This window comes from Notolepis coatsorum (assembly GCF_963971535.1).
Source record: "Notolepis coatsorum genome assembly, chromosome: 2".
In the NCBI taxonomy this organism is placed as follows: domain Eukaryota; kingdom Metazoa; phylum Chordata; class Actinopteri; order Aulopiformes; family Paralepididae; genus Notolepis; species Notolepis coatsorum.
The window spans coordinates 203,910,929-203,937,256 of record NC_140166.1 but is presented as its reverse complement, the minus strand read 5'-3'; the positions used below and the strand labels follow the sequence as shown (position 1 = coordinate 203,937,256).

At 44.3% G+C, this 26,328-nt stretch overlaps 1 protein-coding gene across 5 annotated transcripts in view; it reads right to left on the bottom strand.

The window, feature by feature from the left end:
- Nucleotides 1–26,328, bottom strand: part of opa1 (OPA1 mitochondrial dynamin like GTPase) — an 80,124-nt gene that overhangs the window by 43,495 nt on the left and 10,301 nt on the right. Inside the window, exons 5-21 of one of the 5 annotated variants that reach the window (XM_084308966.1) lie at nt 25,882–25,935; nt 22,999–23,081; nt 18,871–19,086; nt 16,762–16,815; nt 14,548–14,652; nt 12,846–12,932; nt 9,333–9,446; nt 8,328–8,408; nt 8,150–8,224; nt 7,178–7,249; nt 5,897–5,996; nt 4,540–4,673; nt 3,440–3,512; nt 2,770–2,842; nt 2,534–2,649; nt 1,311–1,375; nt 618–694 (exon numbers count right to left, since the gene is read on the bottom strand). In XM_084308966.1, the coding sequence (XP_084165092.1) occupies nt 618–694; nt 1,311–1,375; nt 2,534–2,649; nt 2,770–2,842; nt 3,440–3,512; nt 4,540–4,673; nt 5,897–5,996; nt 7,178–7,249; nt 8,150–8,224; nt 8,328–8,408; nt 9,333–9,446; nt 12,846–12,932; nt 14,548–14,652; nt 16,762–16,815; nt 18,871–19,086; nt 22,999–23,081; nt 25,882–25,935 (1,579 nt within the window). The remainder of the gene's footprint in view (nt 1–617; nt 695–1,310; nt 1,376–2,533; nt 2,650–2,769; nt 2,843–3,439; nt 3,513–4,539; nt 4,674–5,896; nt 5,997–7,177; nt 7,250–8,149; nt 8,225–8,327; nt 8,409–9,332; nt 9,447–12,845; nt 12,933–14,547; nt 14,653–16,761; nt 16,816–18,870; nt 19,087–22,998; nt 23,082–25,881; nt 25,936–26,328) is intronic. The other 4 variants (XM_084308967.1, XM_084308969.1, XM_084308968.1 and 1 more) reach the window with 4 other exon arrangements.

The following is a 26,328-nucleotide window of genomic DNA, read 5'->3' as shown; positions in this document are numbered from 1 at the left end:
ACTAAACAACCCACCCTGATACAAACCTAGCAATACTATGATTATGGTTAGTTTTAACGTTTAATGGTTATGGTTACAATATAAAGTTAGGGTTAGGGTTAAGGTTTGGGCGAGGCTATCGGAAAAGTATGTCTCGGTTCTCTTGAGGTAAAGTGTTGTTTTCTTGCAGAATGCTATTATATAAAGTGAAATCCGCCAATCAGAAAATTATGCAGATAGGATAGTTTTGTTCTTTGGCCATCAATATGTACTAATTTGTAATGCGTACACATTGTACATTTTCGGAAATATGTCAATATATTACGTATGGCTATAATATAATGTACAATATGTTCCTTTTTTTCCTCTGGTCGATTAGTACTTTATTTACACATTTTAAGCAATATCTGGCTGCTCATGCACATGTACAGTATGTGTTTATACACAGGACCACTTCACTCGTAAAAAACGGCTTCTACATCTCAAGAGCTGGAACATCTCACAACCACCATTGAATATCCTTCCGATACGAGGCTGAAGAATCATTAGATGATGCTCTCCTGTACTGTGTATCTACGTCATGGACAGTGCATGAATACAAGTGATGCTTACAACACAGAAAGTAAGAAAAGTCTTACCAGTGTTTTGGAGTAACTTGACTCAAACTAATGACTTCATCCAAGATTTCATTTTTGGCCTTTTCAAAGAGCTCGTTCTGCAAATGAAAGAAAACAAGTACAGTTGTGGTCAAAAGTTTACATACACTTGTAAATAATTTTTGGATTATATTTTTATTTAACCTTTATTTAACCGACAGGTCAATTACAGTAAGAACAAATTATTATTTACAATGACGGCCTGGTGAGAGGACAAAAAGGTCCCCCCCGAAGGGTAACGGGGAAAGGAAAAAGGAGTATAAAAAAAAAAAAAGGCCTTTTGATAAATACGTCACAGAGATAAGGGAAATAATTAAAACACACATGTCATGGCAGTCTAGTTTCCAATAATTCAATGTAACCAAATATTAGCATTGCTGTATGTATATTCTTGACCCAGCAGTCACATTTTCAGTAGACATATAATAAATTCATAAAAGAAACAAACTTCATGAATGTTTTTGTGACAAAGAAGTACCGGTATGTGCTCAAATCACTCCATCACAGAAAATATAAGAGTTGGGAGAAATGATTGGAAACTCAAGACTGCCATGACATGCATGTTCTTTACAAGTGTATGTAAACAAGTAAGAGAAACATCGGCACGCACGCTATAACCGACTGTGGGCATCAAGGCGTGCGTGTGATTGTGTGTCGTGTGTAATCGCTCCTCACCCTGTCCAGCTCTCTCAGACGGGGGTAGTTGTTCTTCCATTCCGTCTCTAGGTTGAAGCGGGATGCTGAGGGGGGGGGGGGGGGGAAGAGTGATCGCAAAATTTTCAAAACACCATAAGTGTATAAGTGTGAATATAAAATCTGGAATGGCCAGATCAATACCTGTGGCTCCCTCATAAAAGGTGATTCAGACGTGAGTCTATTGAAGAGGCTAATGGGTGAATACTGAGCCTTGTTGTCATGAAGTCTGAATAAAAAAAAACTCATCTTTACGACGCTTCTGTTGCTGCTCAGCTTCATATGCTTCATCAATCACTAATTCACCGTAATCATCGGGCAATGTCTGCGTTGGGACAGCGCCCGCTTTATTTCAATTTCAACCCGCTTTGATATAAAGCCAGCCTTCAAGCGGCTAATGTGCGGCTATGCGGTTATCTCTAATAAATGCACGCGAGGGTTTAACACACAGTCTTCCCTTAACTGGTCCCTCGGAGGCTGCAGGCGATGGCGCCAATCACAGACTCTTAATCAACAGCCAGGTTCTAGTTCTCGCACACGGCGCTGTCCGCCGCCGGGGCTCCCCCACCGCTCAGCGGCGATTACGCTAATTGCCGGGTCCGGGGGCCACAGTGGCGCCAGGCGGTGAGGCTGGGGGCCGGTGGTGTTTCATTTCTTTGACGAGCCGCGGATCAATACGCCACACAATGGGGCCGATGGGGACGGGGCGGTCGCCGGGCTATAAATCTCCCGCGCTGTTAGCGAGGGGCTGGCGGCTGTCCGGGCTAATTGTCCGCGGGAAGCAGGGCTTAAGTCGACGTTTATAAGGGTTTCAGAAATCTTTATGTACCGTAGACCTACCCATCGGGGCAGGGGGCGTCTATATTGTCCTATAGATGTCCGACGTCGGAGCTTCTGTAGGCGTGTATGTGGAGGTGTACCTGCTGCTCTCTCCACCACATACATACATGTCCACCCGTCTGTACTTACCTGCACATAGTCCGTTTACTATATCTATTTACCTATATCTGTACATCCTACTCTTACTAGTTATGCTGCTGGCCAGTATGATTACTACCTATACTGTCCTTACACTTGTATCGCTGTACAAATTAAACTACAACTCTGTACATACATGCAATTAGCACTACACTCAGTAGTACTAATATGTATATTCTGTACCCAGTTTAATCACCTGTACATTGTATATTGCTGTTGCACTTTACCTTTGAAGGCGTCTGCCTGCTGCTCCACAGACTCTCGGACCATCTTCCAGAAGCAGTCGGAGACGGCCAGGCTCAGGTTCTTGGTGGTCACCTGGTGGGCCTTCAGCATGCCGTCCCTAGTGGGGGAGAGGCACAGCCGTTGAGCCGTGATATATTATGGTGCTTCTCAAGTCAAACAAAAGGCATAAAAGAATTCAACCGACGAGACCAATGATCAGTTTAGTAAACACACCCACCGTAGCAGTCTGGAGTTCTGGAAAAAGTCCTCCTCATAGTCTTTGATGGAGTCGATGCTTTCACTCGTGCTGCCTGGAAGAGGAAGGAGCAGCCGATCAGCTCGACAGTAACTACAATTATTTACCAAGACATCGTATTGGTAATTTACCATGGTACGGACATGGTAAAAGTCACACTTTAATTTTTGTACTTAAATAATACCACAGTATAATCAATTTAAGCCACAATAATGATTGTGCCATTGATGATTTTTTGTAAGGGCTTTTTTGATTTATAAAATTATAATATGAGCTGGGGCAGTGGTGGGGTGGGAGTGTTGTGGGTGTATATGTTTAATTTTCTATACATTTTTTCTACAATTTGTAAATGTAAAAAAGGGGATATTTACTCTACTCTACTGAGCACACCTTTCTAGTTGCTTCTTGAATTGAATCAGTTTGGTGGAACTCAGGGTTCCCATCCTGGTTTCCGTTTAAAAATTCAAGACTGCGAAAAGATTTATTTTCTTGAATGGATTTAGAGATGTTTTGCAGCCTCAGTTTGATTGAAGTAATTGCCTATATTAGCCGTGCAACATGACCGTCAGTATTGCCTATATTAGCCGTGCAACATGACCGTCAGTATTGCCTATATTAGCCGTGCAACATGACCGTCAGTCATGCATCTTACCTTTCCCTGTCACCACAGCAAAGTAACCCAGGGCCTTCATGGGGAAAAGCTTGCCTTCCACTATTTGCTGGATCTGGAGGAGAATGTAAACATAGGAAAATGAGGTGCAATGCTAAATTCTAAGCTCTCTCCACCACACTTCAGTGTAAAACATCTATTTATCTGAATATACCTGCATATCACCCCTCTATATACTTGATTGTACACGTGCATATAACCCATAGCTCTGTATGATAGCATGGACAAAAATGCTGTATATACCATATACACATATATATTTATTCTCACCACATACATACCTATGCTCACCCGTCTGTACTTACCTGCACATAGTCCGTTTACTATATCTATTTACCTATATCTGTACATCCTACTCTTACTAGTTATGCTGCTGGCCAGTATGACTACTACCATACTGTCCTTATACCTGTATCACTGTACATATTATACTACAACTCTGTACATACATCTCAGTAGTACTAATTTGTATATTTTGTACCCAGTTTAATCACCTGTACATTGTATATTGCACTTTACCATTACATTAGCACTCTGATTGGATGCCAAACCTATTTTTGTTGTACTGTACTTGTGCTGTATAATGACAATACATTTGAATCTAATCGAACATAAAAGTAAACTCCAGACAGGCCATTTCAGAGTGGTAATTTTTTTTTTTTTTTTGGTGGTAGACGGTCACAGGAATGATTCCTGCACAATGTGTCCATCCCCCTACCTGCTCTAGGGAGTGCCAACCATATGTCCTGACACCCTGGTGAAATGCCTACATTATGTCTGTGTCCTAGAGGGATATGTGAATAAATGAATTCCTTATCAAAACATGTGTAATATAGAGATTGAGTGCTCCAACAGTGGATCTGTGGTTCTCAGACGACCACACGGAACCACATTTGACATGATTTTGTCCCAGTGAACCCCATATTATAATATTTTGTTGTTGGTAATTTAGTGAATTATCAAACTGCCTACACTGTGTAGGGTGGGGAGACAGCAGCGGAGAGAGTGTGGGGTGGATTAGTTCTACTAAATTAACTCATAGCTCCCTCTTGTGGAGGAGTCTGGTAATTGCGTGGTCTTACCCTGCCGGGGTTGGTGGCGAGGTTCTTCTCAGCCAAGTCCACCTTGGTCAGGACGAAGATGGTCCTCTTGCCCTGGGGGTCCATCTGACTCACCAGGTCCGTCACGATGCTGCGCTCAGCGTCCACACTGCCATCTGGCCCGGAGAGGAGGAGACATGAGAGAGAGCAAGGAGGAGGAGGAGGAGCAGGAGGATGAGTTATGGAAGGGAGAGGGAATGGGGACATTGTAAAATAGGGGAGAAGGAGGAAAGAAGACACAGAGGAAGGGAGAGGATAGAGAAGATACAGAGGAGACACAGAGGAAGGGAGAGGAGAGAAATGATACAGAGAAAGGAGAGAGACGATACAGAGGAAGGAGAGAGAAGATACAGAGGGAGAGAGAAGACACAGGAAGGAGAGAGACGACAGAGGAAGGGTGAGGAGAAAGAGTAAGTAAGTGCTGTGATGAAGGATCCATTCATCACTAATCTGTTCGTCACTGGGGCGACAGTGGCTCAGGAGGTGGAGCGGTTGTCTGGTAATCAGAAGGTTCCCGGTTTGATTGCCGCTCGTCCCGGGCAACATGTCGAAGTATCCTTGAGCAAGACGCTTAACCCATAACTGCTCCCGATGAGCAGGTTGGCACCTTGCATGGTTGCCTCCACCGTCGGTGTGTGAATGTGTGAGTGAATGGGTGAATGTGAGGCATAAGATGTAAAAGCGCTATATAAATACAGTCCATTTACTAATTTACTAATAATGAAACTTATGGATATGATGCCATGTTCCATTCAAAGCCATGTTCCATTCATGTCCGGCTCGGAAATACAGAGGGAGAAACGACATAAGTAAAACAGCATCTATGTAAAACATGTGGTTTATCTAAAGGAGAAGCACAGAGTGCGGCAAGGAGCTGCCGTTGGTTGGCTAGTTTATGAGCTCAATATATGAGACTGTGTTGAATTAGGCCACCATGTTGACATGGAAAGTCGGGAGTTGAGATAAAAAAAAAAAAAAAAGCATTTCATATCAAAGTATTCTGTATTTTTATTTTAAGATTTATTTTAGCATTTTTACAGCTTCCTTTTTATGGCCATACAAGACCGACAGAGGAGAGGGAGAACGGGAGAAGATGTGGGGAGGACATGCGACAAATCATCTCCGGGAGCGGGAGGCGAACCCGGAACGGCTGCGTAGGTGTGCGAGGCACTATCCCCTGTATTTTTGTATGACAACTAATAAAGAACTTGTACTTGATAATGCCCGAGTCCTACTTGGAATTCCTAGTAGGAGGTTGAATTGTTCACCGTTCAGACTTCAGTGGAACGCACCATGAGACGGTAGTGCAGTTGGGGATAATGTAATAATAATGTGTCACCTTGGATACAGAGGATGATGGCGTTGGGGTTCTGCATGTAGGCCTTGCTGATGCTGAAGATGGTTTCCTTAGTGTCTGGCGCCATGCCATGTGTCACAGTCTGAGAGAAACACACACACACGTTACTCAACACAAGAATCTTAACACTGTGTGGGCGTGTATCAGGGTTTCAGTTAGAAAATATTGTTGCCGGTCTGTGTCCTGGAAGATTTCAATCTCGCGGACAAATGTGAGAAATTCCGGTCAGTTTATTGAGCTTAAAAACAATTGATAGGCAGGCTATATAAAGAATGACATCCTCAAGGCATGTAGATTTATAATATTTTAACTTAAAACTAGGCTACTTTTGCGTATAGTCATTATAATCCAAATAAAATAAGTCCCTCGAGACTCCGTGCTGCTGCTGACTTGAAATCAAATAGGTGTCTGTGGGCAGTCGACCCGACATTAAACAGCAGTCTGTTATAATCACATTTTTATGAACTAACGAATTCCGTTATATTGGACATTTGTATTAATTATATCAAGCGAAGAACTGAGAAATTTGGCAGAGAGAGACGGCAACATTATTGTGGGTTCACTGAAACGCTCAACGAAGCGATAAACTAATCCCAATAGTATGCAACGAGCCGCAGAGCCAGCGGAGCTCTCAGGTCCGGTCTGGGGACCGCTCAGCAGCGCCACCCACCCAGTGGCTGAATTGGAGTATTGCACTGTGCGGGCACAACTGTGAGCTCTGCGGCTCTGCAGCTGCATGCTTCTCGCTAATCCAGCATCAAGCTCCCGCCCTGCCATTCTCATCAGCAAACCACAGGTTGCGCTGCAAACTTGCTGTGCGCGTGATATGATATAGGAACACACATCGTTGTCATTATTAGACCTGCTTGGTGAAGCAACAATGAAACAAATGTAACTATTTTAATACTATTCAAATTGTGCTTAGAGGGAATAATTTTTACAGGACATTATGACCGGAGATATTTAAATATGTCGGACTTCAACAGATTTCCCCGGTAAAAAAACTGTAATTACCGGACAACGGAAACCCTGGCGTGTATGTATGTTTGTCTGTGTGTATGTATGTATACTGTATGTTTGTGTGTGTATATGTATGTATGCGTGTATGTAATGTATATATATGTATGTGTGTATATGTATGTATGTGTGTATATGTTATATGTATGTGTGTATATGTGTGTGTGTGTGTGTATACAGTGTGTGTGTGTGTGTGTGTGTGTGTGTGTGTATACAGTATGTGTGTGTGTCCGTGTCTGTACTCACACTGATGACTCCTGGTAGGTCCACCAGCACCATCCTCTGGATTCCAGGCCCTTTGACACTCAGAGATATCGTCTGTCAGAGAAGATCGACCTTATTAGAGAGTTTCTAAGCATGTTTTGCTAACAGATTCCCTGCCTATTTCATGACATATAGCACATGGCCGATATTGATTCGTTTCTATATTGAAATGCCTCTTTTCTTTGTCGAGTAGCTGATTTGAATGTCATGGGTCTTACAGTGGCTTGCTGCAGCAGTCACCTGGACTTATGGCATCAGCACATGTGTTGTTTAGGTTGTTAATCTGCAACTAGATCCACCAGCAGCAAAGGTTGAGGATTTATGAGCACATTTCAATGACATCGCCAAAACATTTTGAATATGCATCGTATTCCTGTTTCTGTCCTTTTCCAGGTTTTACATGACCGTAGGAATCCTGCCATTAAAGACCCAACATCCAATGACTACAGTAAAACCGCAGACTAGGTGCGGCTGGGTAGCGTAGAGGACTAAGCACTCGCCTACCACCGCAGAGACTCTGGGTTCTAATCCAGCTCTCATCGGTACCCCCAGCTTGGTCAGTCGTCCCTACAAACACAATGTCAGTGTTTGCGGGTGGGAAGCCGGTGTATGAGTCCTGGTCGTTGTAAACAACGACTCCTACTGGTCGGTCGGGGCGCCTGTTCAGCAGGGAGGGGATCTGGGGGAAATAGCGTGAACCTCTGCACAAGTTAAGTTCTCCCAGTGAAACTCCTCGCTGTCAGGTGAAAAGAATGTATCGGAGGAAGCATGTCATAGTCTACACCCTCCCTAGGCTGACAGTAGGGCAATGCGCACAATGACCAGGAAGGGAATTGGCATAACGACTAAAATTGTGATGGGAGAAATATAGAAAGGCAAAAGAAAATGGTATAATATAATTTTTTTATTATAAAATAACCCACACTAGCGCTGTGTGAACAACCTGATACTCACCTCAGGGCTGACGGTCTGGCCCTCCTTCACACTCTTCCTCATCCTCAGCTCAATCTCATGTCTCAGCGCAGCCAGCTGCACAGACACAACAGACAAGACAGGTAGCTCAGTGACCACATGCCATCCACAGCAAATTAAATGAAAGGGGGGAGGTGAAACAGATGTATTTGTATCTTACATCCTCCTCCTTGCCAAGGTCAAACTCTCGGCCACTGTCCTTGAACATGGCCACGTGGTGGGGGCCCTCGCTTAGTGTCACCTGGAGGAGAGACAGGGGCGTCAACACTGTTAAGATGTAGGAGGGTGAGTTGTGCATTTGCATTGTTCACCTGGCCTCCATCTTACGATCACAAACAAGAGTAGGGTGGGAAAACATGACATTTCAATTGTAAAAAAATAAGTCCAAACTTCCCAATTTCAACATTGTTATTTATTGTTGTAACACATCACCCAAAATAAATTGCATGATCATGTATTGTGTTTTTAAATGTTTAAATATCAACATTATCTGGCCATCCTCAGTAAATATTATCAAACTCCTCTGACCTTGTCTGGTCTTTCCAAAGACCCAAGAGACGGGACAGTAATATATAATATATTTGTGGAAAAAGCTCCCTCTTGTCTAGTATATTACACTCTTATACTAAACATGTAAAGGTACCGAAATCTGGTACTAATTGATCTAGCGTGAATTGGTACTCTGTAGAACCGATGTGATTCGGTCGGTAGCCTTAAAAGTACAGTTTGGTAGCCAACCCTATGGGTGGGGGAATGCCACCTGTTTTAAGTAATCACACATGTTCTTCCTGTGCCCGAAGACAGTTCAGTCAGTGTTTGTGAACACGCACCACTCTCTGCTCAAACTAGTGACGGAACCCTCCAGTCGTATGTCTGAATATCTTTTGACGTTTTCTTAGAATGCATTAATGAGCAGATAATGACAAATCTACCATCATATTTCAGAACAAGAAAACAATGGTGGTTAAAAACAATGGGAGTCAGGTTCACCACAAGAGTCTGTCTTTACAATAGTGTGTTTTGGCCGCTCAGATTAATTCTGTTCTCGAGGTGGTATTATCACAGCAAACCTGCTTCCTACATCCTACCGCCCTCTTACATCACAGTAAACACCACAGGCGTGTGAATGAAGTGAACGTCCATCAGCCTCATGCCACTGCTCTACCTTGACAGGAGAGCGGGTCATCATCTCTCCAGAGCCTCGGGGGAAGATCCTGGCCTGGGCGATCATCTCCAACACACTGGTCTTCCCTGCACTCTGGTCGCCCACCACCACCACCTGACCCCCGGGTAAAGATTGGGAGAGAAGACACAGAGGAAGGGCGAGGAGAGAGACAATACAGAGGAAGGAGAGAGAAGACAGAGGAAAAAGAGAGATACAGAGGAAGGGCAAGGAGAGAGACGATACAGAGGAAGTAGAGAGAAGATACAGAGGAAGGGCGAGGAGAGAGACGATACAGAGGAAGTAGAGAGAAGATACAGAGGAAGGGCGAGGAGAGAGACGATAGAGAGGAAGTAGAGAGAAGATACAGAGGAAGGGCGAGGAGAGAGACGATACAGAGGAAGGAGAGAGAAGACAGACGAAAAAGAGAGATACAGAGGAAGGGCGAGGAGAGAGACGATACAGAGGAAGTAGAGAGAAGATACAGAGGAAGGGAGAGAGGACACAAATGAAGTAGAGAGGACACAAATGAAGTAGAGAGAGGACACAAAGGGAGTAGAGAGAGGACACAAAGGGAGTAGAGAGGACACAAAGGGAGTAGAGAGAGGACACAAAGGGAGTAGAGAGAGGACACGGGTGAAGGGAGAAAGAGGACACAAAGGGAGTAGAGAGAGGACACAGGTGAAGGGAGAGAGAGGACACAAAGGGAGGAGAGAGAGGACACAAAGGGAGTAGAGAGAGGACACAAAGGGAGTAGAGAGAGGACACAAAGGGAGTAGAGAGAGGACACAAGTGAAGTAGAGAGAGGACACAAATGAAGTAGAGAGAGGACACAAATGAAGTAGAGAGAGGACACAGGTGAAGGGAGAGAGGACACAAAGGGAGTAGAGAGAGGACACAAAGGGAGGAGAGAGAGGACACAAAGGGAGTAGAGAGAGGACACAAAGGGAGTAGAGAGAGGACACAAAGGGAGTAGAGAGAGGACACAAAGGGAGTAGAGAGAGGACACAAAGGGAGTAGAGAGAGGACACAAAGGGAGTAGAGAGAGGACACAAAGGGAGTAGAGAGAGGACACAAAGGGAGTAGAGAGAGGACACAAAGGGAGTAGAGAGAGGACACAAAGGGAGTAGAGAGAGGACACAAATGAAGTAGAGAGAGGACACAAAGGGAGTAGAGAGAGGACACAAAGGGAGTAGAGGACACAAAGGGAGTAGAGAGGACACAGGTGAAGGAGAGAGAGGACACAAAGGGAGTAGAGAGAGGACACAAAGGGAGTAGAGAGAGGACACAAGTGAAGTAGAGAGGACACAAAGGGAGTAGAGAGAGGACACAGGTGAAGGGAGAGAGGACACAAAGCGAGTAGAGAGAGGACACAAAGGGAGTAGAGAGAGGACACAAATGAAGTAGAGAGGACACAAAGGGAGTAGAGAGAGGACACAGGTGAAGGGAGAGAGGACACAAAGCGAGTAGAGAGAGGACACAGGTGAAGGGAGAGAGGACACAAAGAGAGTAGAGAGAGGACACAAAGGGAGTAGAGAGAGGACACAAAGGGAGTAGAGAGAGGACACAAAGGGAGTAGAGAGAGGACACAAAGGGAGTAGAGAGAGGACACAAATGAAGTAGAGAGAGGACACAAAGGGAGTAGAGAGAGGACACAAAGGGAGTAGAGAGAGGACACAGAGGGAGTAGAGAGAGGACACAAAGGGAGTAGAGAGAGGACACAAATGAAGTAGAGAGGACACAAAGGGAGTAGAGAGAGGACACAAAGGGAGTAGAGAGAGGACACAAATGAAGGGAGAGGGGTGGAGAAAAGGGGAAGCGGAGAAATAAGACCATCAAATATAATCGTCAACAATCATACGAACAATCTCCTTGGAAAACTTGAGATAACAGTGAAGGATCTAATGGAGGTACATTTCAGGACTGTGTTACCGAATTATATAAAGCATCGAAGCTTTATTCATAATCTAGATATAATATGTATTCTTTATCTTGATACTGCCCCGTTGACCCCAGTAGATCATCTTAAAGGCAAGGGTTAATTGTAGACCAATAGGAGTGGATGCTAAATGACAACACCTGTTTTACTCCTGTTTTTCCACTCAGTCGGCTGTAACTCCCTGAAGAAGGCTAGACGCCAAAACGCGTCTAATACATGTTCTGTATTTAAGAACTTGCCAATGACATAGTAATTTTATCATTTTTTCCCTCAAGTACCTTAGTTCTTTCCCCATTCCTTCTAGATATTAAAATCTAGAATGGACACATGTTGGCACTTGAATATGAACGTATGGTTACAAATAATTCATGTTGGGAGTTTTCTGTGCAGTTGCTCATATAAAATAAGGATACACTAATATATAAATGTCTTTAGTAATTTAGCAATCATCCCGTGGGTAATTCAGGTCACTTAGGAACCATGTGACTGCCATGTACGACCCTGACACAATGTTTAAAAGGAGACCAAATAATAGACTCTGTCTGGAGGAGGGATATACCAGACCTGGAAAGTGACTTTGATTGGCAAGGAGCATGGGCAAATGTCCGACTTACATCAAGGAACCCGGACCATCAACAAATCAATCTTAACTATATTCACAGGACATACTTGACTCCTATAAGACTGAACAGAATGGGTCTTAAACAAGACTCCAAATGCTCCCAATGTACAAATGGAGACGAAGGGACATTTATGCACATGTATTGGGACTGCCCACCAGTTAAGGCATTCTGGAAAGATGTGACCCAACAATTATCAAAACTCGTATCTTGGAATATACCAGTACACCCCTCTGTATTACTATTGAATGATGTTTTTGAGTTTGCAGTAAATCCACAGCTAAAGAGATTGGTTTTATCGGGTATCACAGTAGCTAAAAAGCTGATCGCATCACGCTGGTTTCAACCGGAAAAAATGTGCCGGAAGGTTTGGTTTCTTACATATCTCGATGTGATTTATCAAGAAATATCTACAGCAAGAATTCTGGGTCTCAATGAATCCAAAATGTCAATGTGGTTAGAAGTGGTGGAGAGAATAAAAGCTAGCTTATAATGGTAGTGTCTGGTTAGGAGCGAGGGATAATGGAGGTACTATCCAAGAAGGGGTCCGGGAGGGGGGGGTTCGAGCTGGAGCATATGTGTGTAGGGTTTTAGATAATAGGTATTAGGGGTATATCCTGTATAAGACATTGGTATAATTGGTAATTTCGTTGGATATACACTGTATACGGTAAAATATTATTATATATTTTTTTTGCTTTCCGTTTCTGTGCTTGCATGTCATTTTAGCCATCTTAATTGTTAGTTTCATTATGCATTGTGTGTTGAGTACTGACTTTTAATAATTTTGTTTTGCAATAATATAAAAAAAAAGGAGACCAAATATGGTGATGTGACATCATCACATTGCAAATATATGAAGCTGCATTTAGAAAATCTCACCTCGATGCCTCAAATGGCATATTTAATCTCCTCAATAGAGCTACATTTCCCAGAAATCCCTCGAGTGCTGCTTACCCTGGGTAGGTGGTCCTGGGTGTTGTAGTTGGAATCGTAGTCGGACAGGATGTCCAAGACCTCCGAGTACAAGTCAATCAGGGACTTCTGAGGAGGGGCGACACAAATATACAGCATCCAGGAAAACATGCTACACTTGTAACATAAAATGTAAAAAAAACTAAAACAATAAAAGGTTCAATATTATTTAGTGTATGTGTGTGTGCGTTAAGGCTGGGTAAAAATGTATATTGAATAGTTTCATTTAGATCCAATATCGATTTATATATATATTTTTTAATTCCTGAGATCAATCTTTTGATCTATGTGTTTTTTCAGTGGACATGTGAAGGTTTTCGCTTAATGTCATCTCTAACACGCCTCCTGTCCTAATAATGTAAATATTACTCACTCGTGCCTTGTATATATCTTCTACCATTTCTTTAACACATCCAGCGCCAAAAACGCTGTCCAGCGTTATTGGCCGCCATGCGTTGTCTGCCAGGATCGCTGTACAGCGTTTTTTGAGATCAATATTTCATTTTCTTCGCCATGGCATTCATAATTCATATACCCACCCCCGGTCCTGCAGCTGGACCTTAGATGTGACTGCAACGACGGCTCAATACCGCCACCTGGTGGATGGTCGGGCGAGTTACACTCGCAAACAGGATGTGCCATCAGTGCATGGATGAAAATCATCCGGCAGTCACATCTCGTTACGGGACTCCCAACAGACACTATGTACATAATGGATCGCTTTCTAAACTTAATAATAGATATGATTTCGGCATTTATTGCGCTATACAAACCGGAAATGGACCTAGGCGATGGGCGTCGTATAATTGGGATCTTTCACCGCCAGTCTCATTGGCCCACGGTAAGAGGAATATAACGTTATTTTCAACCCGATTGTGCATTTCCTTGTTTGCAAACCATCTGATCAATATATCCACCCAACCTAAATAAAGCAGTTACTGATGATCGGGGAATTATAAACGACCCCCCCCCCCCCCTTTCCTCCGCGCATGATGAGGCATAATGTATACCGATCATATACATTTGAGTTTTTTGGTGTAGCGTGTATGGGGGGGAAACGGTAATCGATAATCTATATAATGCGTTTGGGCCTATAACTAGCGTTTTTGGAATTACAGCAGAGAAGATTAAAAACATACTTATATTCTAGAAGGTATTAACACAACAATGTATGAATGAAAAAGTATAGCGTTCCCACATCCTGAACTATAGATAATCGATGTTGAATGGGCCATAGTAATGTCAATATAGCAATACAATTTAAAAAGTTATAGCCCTGCAAAGGTCAACATCTCCATATATAGTTAGTAGATCCGTCTGTTTAACTGTGCACATGACAATAGATCTGTCTGTTTAACTGTGCACATGACAATAGATCTGTCTGTTTAACTGTGCACATGACAATAGATCTGTCTGTTTAACTGTGCACATGACAATAGATCTGTCTGTTTAACTGTGGACATGACAATAGATCTGTCTGTTTAACTGTGCACATGACAATAGATCTGTCTGTTTAACTGTGCACATGACAATAGATCCGTCTGTTTAACTGTGCACATGACAATAGATCTGTCTGTTTAACTGTGCACATGACAATAGATCTGTCTGTTTAACTGTGCACATGACAATAGATCTGTCTGTTTAACTGTGCACATGACAATAGATCATCTGGAGTGTGCCCCACCTTGGCCTTCCTCTGGTGGATGCCCTTGTCGTCCTTCTGCAGCACCACCTTTCTCAGCTCCTTGTTCTCCTTCTCCAGTCTCTCCAGCATGCGCTGGTACTTCATCTGAGAGGAACACAGCAGCAAGGCATCAACAACCTCTTAACCCCGTCACTACCACTCTACAGAAGGGTTAACCCTTTCACTGTGACAATACATGTCAAGTCAAGTCAAGTAATTTATTTATATAGCACATTTAAAAGCACAAGAGCCAACCAAAGTGCTGTACAATCAAAGCTTAAAATCAATGTCCTAATATAAAATACACAAATACAAAAATACAAAAAGGCACAGTACATCAGAGTACATTCAGAGAATAGGACAGTAGGACAACACACGGATAGGGGAACACAAAGTACAGTAGCACACAGGGGACAGAGGAGCATAAGAAGAGATACAAGAGGGAGGGGGCAGGATAAAATTACATAGCACGACAACGGGTTAACCCTTTCACTACCACACTACATGTTAACCCTTTCACTGCCACACGACAACGGGTTAACCCTTTCACAACCACACTACAGAAGGTTAACCCTTTCACTACCACACTACAGATGGTTAACAGTCTGTAGTGTGGTAGTGAAAGGTTAACCTGTAGTGTGGTAGTGAAAGGGTTAACCCGTTGTCGTGCTAAGCTAGGCTAGCTTGAAGCCGGATAGCCTTCTACTGAACGCAGAGAGGACATTGGCATCCATCTTCTTGTCCGACTCTGGAGAAGACGCTAAGAGCATTTCCCATAATGTTGGTGTGTTCCTTTAACAAAACAAGACAAGACACCGAGGTGGGCAGGGTGACCTGGTGGTTAGTGGGACCGCCCCGCAAACCGCAAAGTCACAGGTTCGATCTCCCTCAACACACAATGTGACCATTATTGTGGCAAATTGCCTACATGTAGATGTATCTCAACAGGATATGAGATAAATAAATTCCTAGTTACTATATTTCTTATGTGTTTGGTTAAGAGTGATACGCATTCCATGTCTAGTTGTGTAATGGTGGGACAACTGACTATAGGTTGGGTTGTATCCTAAGAAGAGTGGGAAGCTCTACAGCAGAAGCTCTACACCAGAAGCTCTACAGCAGAAGCTCTACACCAGAAGCTCTACACCAGAAGCTCTACACCAGAAGCTCTACACCAGAAGCTCTACATCAGGAGAGTGGAAGCTCTACACCAGAAGCTCTACACCAGAAGCTCTACACCAGAAGCTCTACATCAGGAGAGTGGAAGCTCTACATCAGAAGCTCTACACCAGAAGCTCTACATCAGAAGCTCTACATCAGAAGCTCTACACCGGAAGAGTGGAAGCTCTACACCAGAAGCTCTACATCAGAAGAGTGGAAGCTCTACACCAGAAGCTCTACACCAGAAGCTCTACATCAGAAGAGTGGAAGCTCTACACCAGAAGCTCTACATCAGAAGCTCTACATCAGAAGCTCTACACCAGAAGCTCTACATCAGAAGCTCTACACCAGAAGAGTGGAAGCTCTACACCAGAAGCTCTACACCAGAAGCTCTACATCAGAAGCTCTACACCAGAAGCTCTACATCAGAAGCTCTACACCAGAAGAGTGGAAGCTCAACACCAGAAGCTCTACACCAGAAGCTCTACACCAGAAGCTCTACATCAGAAGCTCTACATCAGAAGAGTGGAAGCTCTACACCAGAAGCTCTACACCAGAAGCTCTACATCAGAAGAGTGGAAGCTCTACATCAGAAGCTCTACACCAGAAGCTCTACACCAGAAGCTCTACACCAGAAGAGTGGAAGCTCTACATCAGAAGCTCTACATCAGAAGAGTGGAAGCTCTACATCAGAAGCTCTACACCAGAAGCTCTACATCAGAAGAGTGGAAGCTCTACACCAGAAGCTCTACACCAGAAGCTCTACATCAGAAGCTCTACATCAGAAGCTCTACACCAGAAGCTCTACATCAGAAGAGTGGAAGCTCTACATCAGAAGCTCTACACCAGAAGCTCTACATCAGAAGAGTGGAAGCTCTGCACCAGAAGCTCTACACCAGAAGCTCTACATCAGAAGAGTGGAAGCTCTGCACCAGAAGCTCTACACCAGAAGCTCTACATCAGCCACTGAGGTGTTTCACATAAATCAAGTACGCAATAAATGGTTTCTCTTTTAAAAGTGACTTCTATGTTCTCTCTTGTGACACACCGTACCTGGGATCGTAGCAGCTCCTCTTGAAGCTGGTCAAGCCTTTCTTTGTCCGAGGCCTGAAGGAGGAAGGAAATGAGAAAGCAGGTATATGGGTGTTGGTCAACTTTCACTCTCCCATCCATGAACCCCCCCCACCATCACCATCACACATGTAGTGCTAAACCCACTAGCATCATACAGGTTGAACACCATGCACATCACATTACAGGACAGTGAGCACCGTGATGGAGAGAAGTCAAGTTAAAGCACAACAGAAACAATCGGATTCCAAGCGTGTTCATTAACTTCATTCGTGTTTTTTTCCAGCTTCAATCAACTGGCTAAAGGAAAATAATAATACATGGGCAGAAAATCACAAAACCGAGCCCTGGAAGAAGAGGGCTGAATTTGATCACAAAATCATCATCATTCCTTCATGATTCAGCAATTTCATTATTATCAATTCACACCTGCAATACATTTAATTTCCTCAGGATGAAAGGTGAGAGAGGGAGGAAGAGAGGGGAGACGAAGTATTAGGTGAGCAGATGGGATTAGCAGAGGAAGACGGGGAATTAAACACATACACACAAGCAAACGCACACAGTACAGTACAGTGCTATGTTTAAGAGGAGTCTATATCTGGACCATACAGCAGCGTCGCCAAGAGACAGGAACGTCGCTAACAGTGCTTCACTTGTCTTAGCCTTTCCTCTGATAAGATAACTATTTAGGCCGTGTCATTATATGAGAACCATCTAGTCAAAATGCACAACATGCCAGAGATTTCCCTTGAGAAGCTGATCATAATCACTGTGGGTTCCAACAACACTTCACTCCATGCAGCGCGGCGCCACTTCACTCCATGCATTGTTTCCATACGTTAGCGGAGAGCCACCGGTGAGTGTCCAGCCGTTTGCATGATGAGAGGGAGGCTGGGCTACGTTACTGCGCTACTGGAAACAGGCTAACTGTCGGTGCATGATGAGAGGGAGGCTGGGCTACGTTACTGCGCTACTGGAAACAGGCTAACTGTCGGTGCATGATGAGAGGGAGGCTGGGCTACGTTACTGCGCTACTGGAAACAGGCTAACTGTCGGTGCATGCCATTCCAACAGCCCACCGGCTAATCGGTCTCTACATAGATGCCTCTAGAGTGATGAATGGATCGTGTCGTGGGATTTCCAGGGGGGTGGGTTGTTGGTGTTTTTAGTGAGGCTATGTATTATACAATATGAAAGCGATGGAAATGCGTTTTGCAATAACTTTAGCAAAGACTCAAACATGGCAAGTGCTGAACGCATGGTATAAACGTAATCTATTCATATTGGGGTGTAAAAGCTACTATTTTTTTTAATCCACTTTTTCTCCCCATTTTTCTATTTTTCACCCATCACAATTTCATATTTCCAATTCTTCCCTCCCCTGTCTTGAACGTTGCTAGACTATGCCTCCCACTGGTCGGCTGTAGTGAGGATAGAAGCCTTGCATCATGTGTCCCCTCCGGTACACGAGGAGGCAGCCTGTCGCATCTTTTCACCGCAGCAGCTCGAACTCTGTGGTGAGGAGTAACGCGTGGGACTGTGGGAGGCTCACGCTGCTACTTCCCGTTTCTGCCGCACCGGCGTCACCCAACCGACCTGTAGGAGTCGCTGTCCACAACATCCAATCCCCACCCACCGGCTTTCCCACCCTCTTAACACTTGCCAATTGTGTTAGTATGACAGCCGGCCAAGCCGGTAGCAACGCAGAGAGCTGGGCTCGATACCAGCATATCCTGCGTTAGTGGCGATCGCCTTGCCCACTGCGCCACTCAGCCGTGTGTAAAAGCTACTCTTAAAGATTTACCACTGACGGTCCTAGTCCCACAGTACACCAAGTGATTATGGAGAATGATTTCACATGCTGTAATGCAACAGGAGGGAAGCTCTTGATCCTTGTGCAAATCCATACAAAATACAACCAGGACCATCGCAAATGCATTCCATATGTATGATGTGATGTTGTCAGGTAAAGGAGGTAAGGGGAGGGATCTGGGTGGTACTACTCTACGTCCTGAGAGTCTTCTAGAGCTGTCGCCTGGCAGGCGTTGGTGATTGGGTGAGGGGGCTAAGGGGGGGCGGGACCTTCACCTTGCGTTTCTGCTGAGGGGGGCTGGGGCTGGGGTTCGGGGCGGTGGCTGGGCTTGGAACCGGGGTCGGAGGCGGAGGCGGAGGTGGACACGGAGGCGGACTGGGGGCGGGCTCTGGCAGTGGGGGCCGCACGCTATTGGCCGCAGCGCCCCGCCGGACCTCCTCCTCATGCCGCTGGATCTGCTGCTGAATGAGAATGAGCTCGCCGAGCAGACCCTGCTGGGGGGACGTCACAGTGAGAGAGAGGCAGGAGGAACAACAACAACCTACTGGGCCAGTCTGCCAAACCGGGCCAGGACAGCAGCTTTACATGAGGCCAGAACAATCACAGTCTACGCCCACAGTCACCGGCATAGGTCTCTTCTACTGTCACTCAGTCGGAGCTTGAATGTCTTTAGCTATGGGAATCTTGCCACCATTATCAGCGATACCCAACAAAGTCAGTCTCTCTCAGCCACAGAGGGGAGACTTTGCTGGTCTGAAAGCGGAGAAGGCAACTGATACCACAACCAGCGTCTCTCAGCAAGTGGCTCGCAGTGACCCTTTTCTTAATGTGCCGTCATACGTGGCAAACAATGCATCGCTAAGGTTTAACAAATGTAACCAGGCCGTACGTCAACCAATACCATCCAACTTATTGCTATGTTTGAAGCGCAATGAAACATTCCAACTGAAGAGACTGTGAGCATGAGGTTCATGGCAGAGAGTGTTAAGCATTAGATATCCCTAGTTTACTGATAGCCAATCACATGTGATGCGATTTGATCCAATGGGTATTTGGAAATGATCAAAATCAGTCTAATGGTGAGGATGGAATGAGTAGAGCAAGCGGTGGGAATGATGCGTGACCAGGATCAGAGCAGACGGCCCGCAGCAGGGAGGTGAGCGCAGCTTTAGTCCAACCGTCCGCGACTCTATGTAGACTAAAATGTCACTCAATAATAACTCAATAATGGGACTCAAGGAGGGTCAGTTGCCACAAGTGAAGCCGAGTTTGATTAACTTGAAAAGCTAATTAAAAAGGTGAATTCTAAAATGATGTTGTTAGTATGTTTTCACGTCGGGGACCGCGACTTGTGACAAAAAAAAAACGGGGCAGATGTGGGACGACGGCGCTCAACGATTTCCAGATCTCCCGGTCCTAACTTGTAAAACAAAATAACAAACATCAACTCTCTGTTCAGTGTAAAGACAACAGTGAAGTGTCCCTTTATGGAGGAGGACAAGAGACAAAATGGTGATGAAAGAGAAGAGGACAGAGGACGGCACTAGGGATGAAACAAAAGGCTTATAAACACAGGGCTGCTGAGCAGTATGAAGCTAAAAGGAGGCGTGGTCTCTTGAACACCGCTAGAGGATTCTGGAACAACAAAAACAATGACAAGCATGAGAGAGAGACAGACACAGAGAGAGAGACAGAGATAGAGGGGGGGGGGAGACAGAGGAAAAAGCAGCAGTAACTGAGTGGTGTAAAGCATGATATATTATATAACATGTTATACTCTGTCAGAATGAGGACTTTCACAATGGCTACCGTGGCATAAAATGTAATGTAAGAAGAAAGCCGAAGGCCGGACCAGCACTCTTATTTTAAAAATTGTTTTTAATGGCAGCCTAATAGTACAGACATGTTTCGGAACAGGTGTTCCATCTTCAGTGTAATAGGCTAGCAGTGATAGCTTGTAAAATTGGGAGCTATATACCATGTGGGCAGGAAGAGACATCATAGAGGTGAGCTTGGGAATGCTAGTCAACTTTGACCTCCAGAGTAAGGACTTGATAATGTAGCATGTTGAAAACAAATATATACCAGAAACTTAAATAAGCCAATAGCCAACACAAAATTCTATAAGCAAAGAACAACAACAACAGAAGGAAAACTTTTCACCATTCGTAAAATAGAAATGATAATATACTCATGACAATAAAAGTAATAAAAGTCACTTGTAGGAAACAGGATAACACATTTCATTCATTCCCTTTGGTACAGTGCCATTAATCAAATTAATATAGTAACCTATAGTATAGTCTCCCCCTCTAGAGGGCATTGTAGACTAACGAGTCCCATAAACAATAAGATTGCATTAGGAGAAATAGAGAGATACGGTACACCCTTAAGAAAGGACATAGTGGTGCTAATCACTCAAATATACACTTGCAATGTCAGTAATGGTGTATATCTCCGGGACCGATGAAGACGATGTTTCCGGACGGCCCCCTTCCACCATGACCGGTGAGATGGGCCAAAGGAAGACACGGAGGAGTAAGCAAGAAAGGTTCATCGGTCCCGGAGATATACACCATTACTGACATTGCAAGTGTATATTTGAGTGATTAGCACCACTATGTCCTTTCTTAAGGGTGTACCTTATCTCTCCATTTCTCCTAATGCAATCTTATTGTTTATGGGACTCGTTAGTCTACAATGCCCTCTAGAGGGGGAGACAGGTTACTATATTCATTTGATTAATGGCACTGTACCAAAGGGAATGAATGAAAAAATGTTGTTATCCTGTTTCCTGCAAGTGACTTTTATTACTTTTATTATCATGAGTATATATTATCATTACTATTATTTTACGAATGGTGAAACGTTTTCCTTCTGTTGTTGTTCTTTGCTTATAGAATTTTGTGTTTGCTATTGGCTTATTTAAGTTTCTGGTATATATTTGTTTTCAACATGCTACATTATCAAGTCCTTACTCTGGAGGTCAAAGTTGACTAGCATTCCCAAGCTCACCTCTATGATGTCACTTCCTGCCCACATGGTATATAGCTCCCAATTTTACAAGCTATCACTGCTAGCCTATTACACTGAAGATGGAACACCTGTTCCGAAACATGTCTGTACTATAGGCTGCCATTAAAAAAGAATTTTAAAATCTGAGAGTGCCTTCGGCTTTCTTCTTCATAATGTTTGGGATTTCAGCACCCAGTGTCAGATACTGAGAGCGCGGTCTACCTTGACTTTTATAAAATGTAATGTGCAATGCCCTGCTTCAGAGCAAATGTCAAACAACTTCAGACTCAGAGTATAATTAAATAATAGAATAAAATAATAGAATTGAACCCTTGCACTGAAGAACATATACTGTAACCGTGATGTTTTTGGACAGCTCATGTACAGTATTTGCAGTTGTAAAGTCAATCCAAATCACTTGGTGTGAATGTGATACATCACCATGAAATACTCAACCTCTACGGTCGTTACCCATGAATGAACACAACACTCTAAACTTACCATCTTTAGATAATAAAGTTTGAATACATTGTTCAGAGTTATGAGGTTTTGTCTCAGGTATTCAATTATTCTTACAATTCTAAATCACTTGTTGATATAATGTACATACAGTAACACACTACTGTAGCAACCAAGAGGAATTAATCAAAACGCACGCCGGGAAAATATCGTCCTACTCTTCCCCCCAAATTCATTTTCGAATCCCTTCAGTGCATTTTGATTCATTGTGATGTTAAAGGAACACGCCAACATTTTGGGAAATTAGCTTACCGTCTTCTTCAGAGAGAGACAAGAAGATGGATACCAGTTTCCTCTCTGTGCGTTCAGTAGAAAGCTATCTGGCTGCACGTTATCCTAGCTTAGCACAATGAATGGAAGCGGACAGTGCCAGTTAGCCTTCGAGCGAGGTGTTAGTTGGACAATGCCTAGGTTAAGCGGCACTGTCCGCTTCCATTCATTGTGCTAAGCTAGGCTAACATGCAGCCAGATAGCTTTCTACTGAAGGCACAGAGAGGAAACTGGTATCTATCTTCTTGTCTCTCTCTCTGGAGAAGACGATAAGCCAATTTCCCAAAATGTTGGCGTGTTCCTTTAACCCTTTCACTGCCGCACTACCAAAACGGTTAACCCTTTCACTGCAACAATACACAGAAGGTTAACCCTCTCACTGCCACATGACAGCCGGTTAACCCTTTCACTGCGACCGTCGGTTGTGTGATAGTAAAGGGTTAACCTTCTGTTGTGTGGCAGTGAAAGGGTTAACGCCAGCGGCTGAACCGGCGTCAAGCCGGGCTGTGGGCAGGAGCTGAACGAGGCCAAGTTACGGCGGAGCAGGGAGGGCAGAGCTGGAGGTTATCTGGGGGCGCCGGGGCGACACGCAGACTTGCCTTCTTGTACTGCTTGTCGCTGCTGTCTGGCGTGGAGACGGGAGGAGTCTCTGTGGCGTTCAGCGGAGGATCCCCTGGAGTTTCTGCCACAGGAGACACATCCAGACACAACGCAGACAGAGGTTCTTATAACATGTGACCAAACATCCACAGGTACACAGTGACTATAAGGTGGTGACGTCGTTTTAAAACGTTACACATCACTACCATCGGCAGTTGAGAGGAAAGCCTTCAATCTGCACTCTGTCATTAGCAGAAGCGGCGCATGTAGATATAGATTCAAATGTTTGGAAAAATCTTGCTCTGTGGTTAAATGTTACGTCCTACTGCGGGTTTGGCTGTACTTGAACCTGTAGGTCTAATATTGTACATGGCTGACCAGTGACCAAAACAAAGCCCACTGTACTGTGGCAGGTGATATGGGGGCAGTGGCACAGTGTCACATGCCGTTAACACAGCCAGCTGTAACCTACATAGGAACTTGTGTACTGCATGCATGTATAAATATACTGCCCTCCAAAATGTCACGGAACAACATTCAGTGTGTTGTTGATAGCAACGAGCGCCAGAACAAGGCTCTTTGTTATTGCGAGTGAGAGAAGAGCTGTGATGAGCAAGAGAGTAGGGCTGGGCAATATCAAAGGAATTCATGTCACCATAATCATCTGGATTATACATATCGTGATATCTATGTGAACAGTATGCAAAATAACAATATAAATAATCAGGTTGCTTTTCATTGGGTTTAACTGCATGATAACGTAAAGTCTGATATCAAACAAAGATGTTTTCAAATAACTAAATATTGAGGATCTAATTTTTTGTTAATGTACGACTGCTATCAATCATTTTGATGACTTTGAATTGTGCGCAACAAAATTATACTAAGTTATGATTTCATACATTTCAAGCTCATCACAATAATATTGAATTATCACCCCAGCACTACTATGAAGGCCCAAATATTTTCTATCATTAAAGTCCCCATGAAATCGAAATAGATAGTCAGTCATCCAGCACATGGGGGCGTATAAAATTTTTGCATCCAATGAAATGCTTTCTAGAATGACATTTACAGCACATTGTAACGAAGCTAGCACTCTGCCTCTTTTTGTTTTGATCCACTTTTTCTCCCATTTTCGTATCATCCAATTCAACCCTCCCCTGTCTCGAACGCTGTTTCTTGCCTCCCACAAGCCGGCTGCAATGTGGACTAAGCCGACTACATAGCACGAGTCCCCTCCGATACTCGAGGTAACAGCAGTCGCATCTTTTCACCTGCGCGGCGCGATCTTTCAGTGTCAGGGGTCTGCGCTTTGGAGGGGCCCCGCCCCCGTCACTTCCTGATTCTACTGCGCAGGCGCACCAACCGACCTGTAGGAGTCGCTGTCCACAACGCCCGATCCCCACCCATCAGTTTCCCACCCCCTAATACTGCCAATGTGTAATTGTGTATTAGTACGGACGACCAGCTAAACTGAAAGCAATGTGGAGCGCTGGGCTCGAACAGGCGAACCCAGCGTCTCCAGTATTCGTGGTGAGCGCCTTGTCCACTGCACCACGTAGCCGCCCAGCACTCTGCCTCTTTAACTAATTTGAACAAATGTTCAATGTTAGCTTGCTAGCTAACGTTACTAATGTTGCTAACCTATGTTGCTAACATTAGCTTGCTAGCTAATGGGTCGACCGTAATGCATTCAGCACTATTGGCTACTGTAAACGCCAATCAATATCCACGACAAGTCACACCCTAGCTTCCTGTTTTTAAAGGAAACAAAAATATGTGGAATCAAATAGCATTCTTCTAGCAATTTCATGGGGACTTTAATCAAATGACCGGAGTGAATTTTCCAAACATTTGAGCTGTATGAGCTACCAAAAAGCAGACAAAAAGTAAGTCATATATTAGTAAAAAATGTGAGTCTTGGGAGAGAGGACGGAGGGAAGTCGAGGAGAAAACAGAGGCGGGACAGACAACAACCAGAGACATACAGTAGGGCTGGGCGATTAATCCAGTTTCAATTCCAATTACAACTTTAGCTTGCCATGATCATGAAAACAAGATAACCGAGATAAAACACTTAATTGGTCAATTGTGCTGCATGCCATGTTGCTCTCATTTGGTCTTGTGTTGTTGACGCAGCACACCCTTCCTTCACATAGGTGCGCCCTTCCTTCAGATAGGTGCGCCCCCCCCAAAGCCCAAACCGTTTCAGCTCATGTTGAGAGGGAGGAGGGAGACACTGCATTTCTCTAGTTATTTTGACAGAAAAGCAGACTTTGGTCGAGAAGAAAGGTAAACAAATTGGGTTGATAATCGAGCAGCCCTAACAAGACAGGGTAACAACCAGAGAGACAGACACACCAAGCCAAAGGGGGAAAGGAGATGTTAAAAGATACAATGTATCCCTTTGTTAAGATCAACACAGATCACGATGGCAGAGGCATTTCTTCCCCGCTCTGAAGTTCAGCCACAACTAGTGTATTGGTTTTCTCCGCCCTTTATGCATTTTAACCACAACATTCAACCGCATCTCTGCTTAAAAATGTTCTCTGAAAAACACGCTGGGCGTCAGAATAATGAGCCCTACTCTCCAGCCAAATGACAAAAGATCATTGAAACAGGATTCTTTTTTCCCCTTGGTCAGACAAGGCACTTGGTTGGGACTGGTTCCTGGGAATGCACCATGCCATCGTCTTTAGCTCCGTCTTTAGCACCAGCGGCTACACACAGCTGATCGGGGTCCGCAAGCAGGAACAGCACAGACACACTGTTAGGTGGGTGAGCAGGGTTTGGAACAGTGCCAGAGAGAGGGGGGGGGGGGGGGGGGGGGGGGGTGGGGGGTGGGAGTGGGGGCGTCACTGAGTGTGGGGTTTACACACCTAACAACAGACGCAGACCAGAAGCTCCCTTGACTTCACTACCCAAACTCACACCTGTGAAGAATGTGGAGGAGGAAGGGGGGGGGGTGAGGAGGAGAAAGGAAGAACAAAACAAAACAAAAAAATCATAAAGACCAAAGCAAGAGGGATGGTCAGAGCAGCAACACTGATGGATATGGTGTCTAAACAAAAGCCTCAGCTGACGGGGTAACTGCGTGGCAACGCTGGCTTGTGCAAGTCCTCTCCCATCATGGATTGTTAAAAAGATGTCAGGGGTGGACGAGTTGGTTGTTCAAGTGCATCAAGCAAGAACAAATAAGGTGCCATGGGACTTCCTGTTTAGCCATTTGGCCCTCAAGATTAATGCATGGAAATCGACTTTGAATTTAAAATGTCCCAATTTCTGCGCTTTAACTTTGAAGACCAAATCGCTAAACCAAGAAGTCG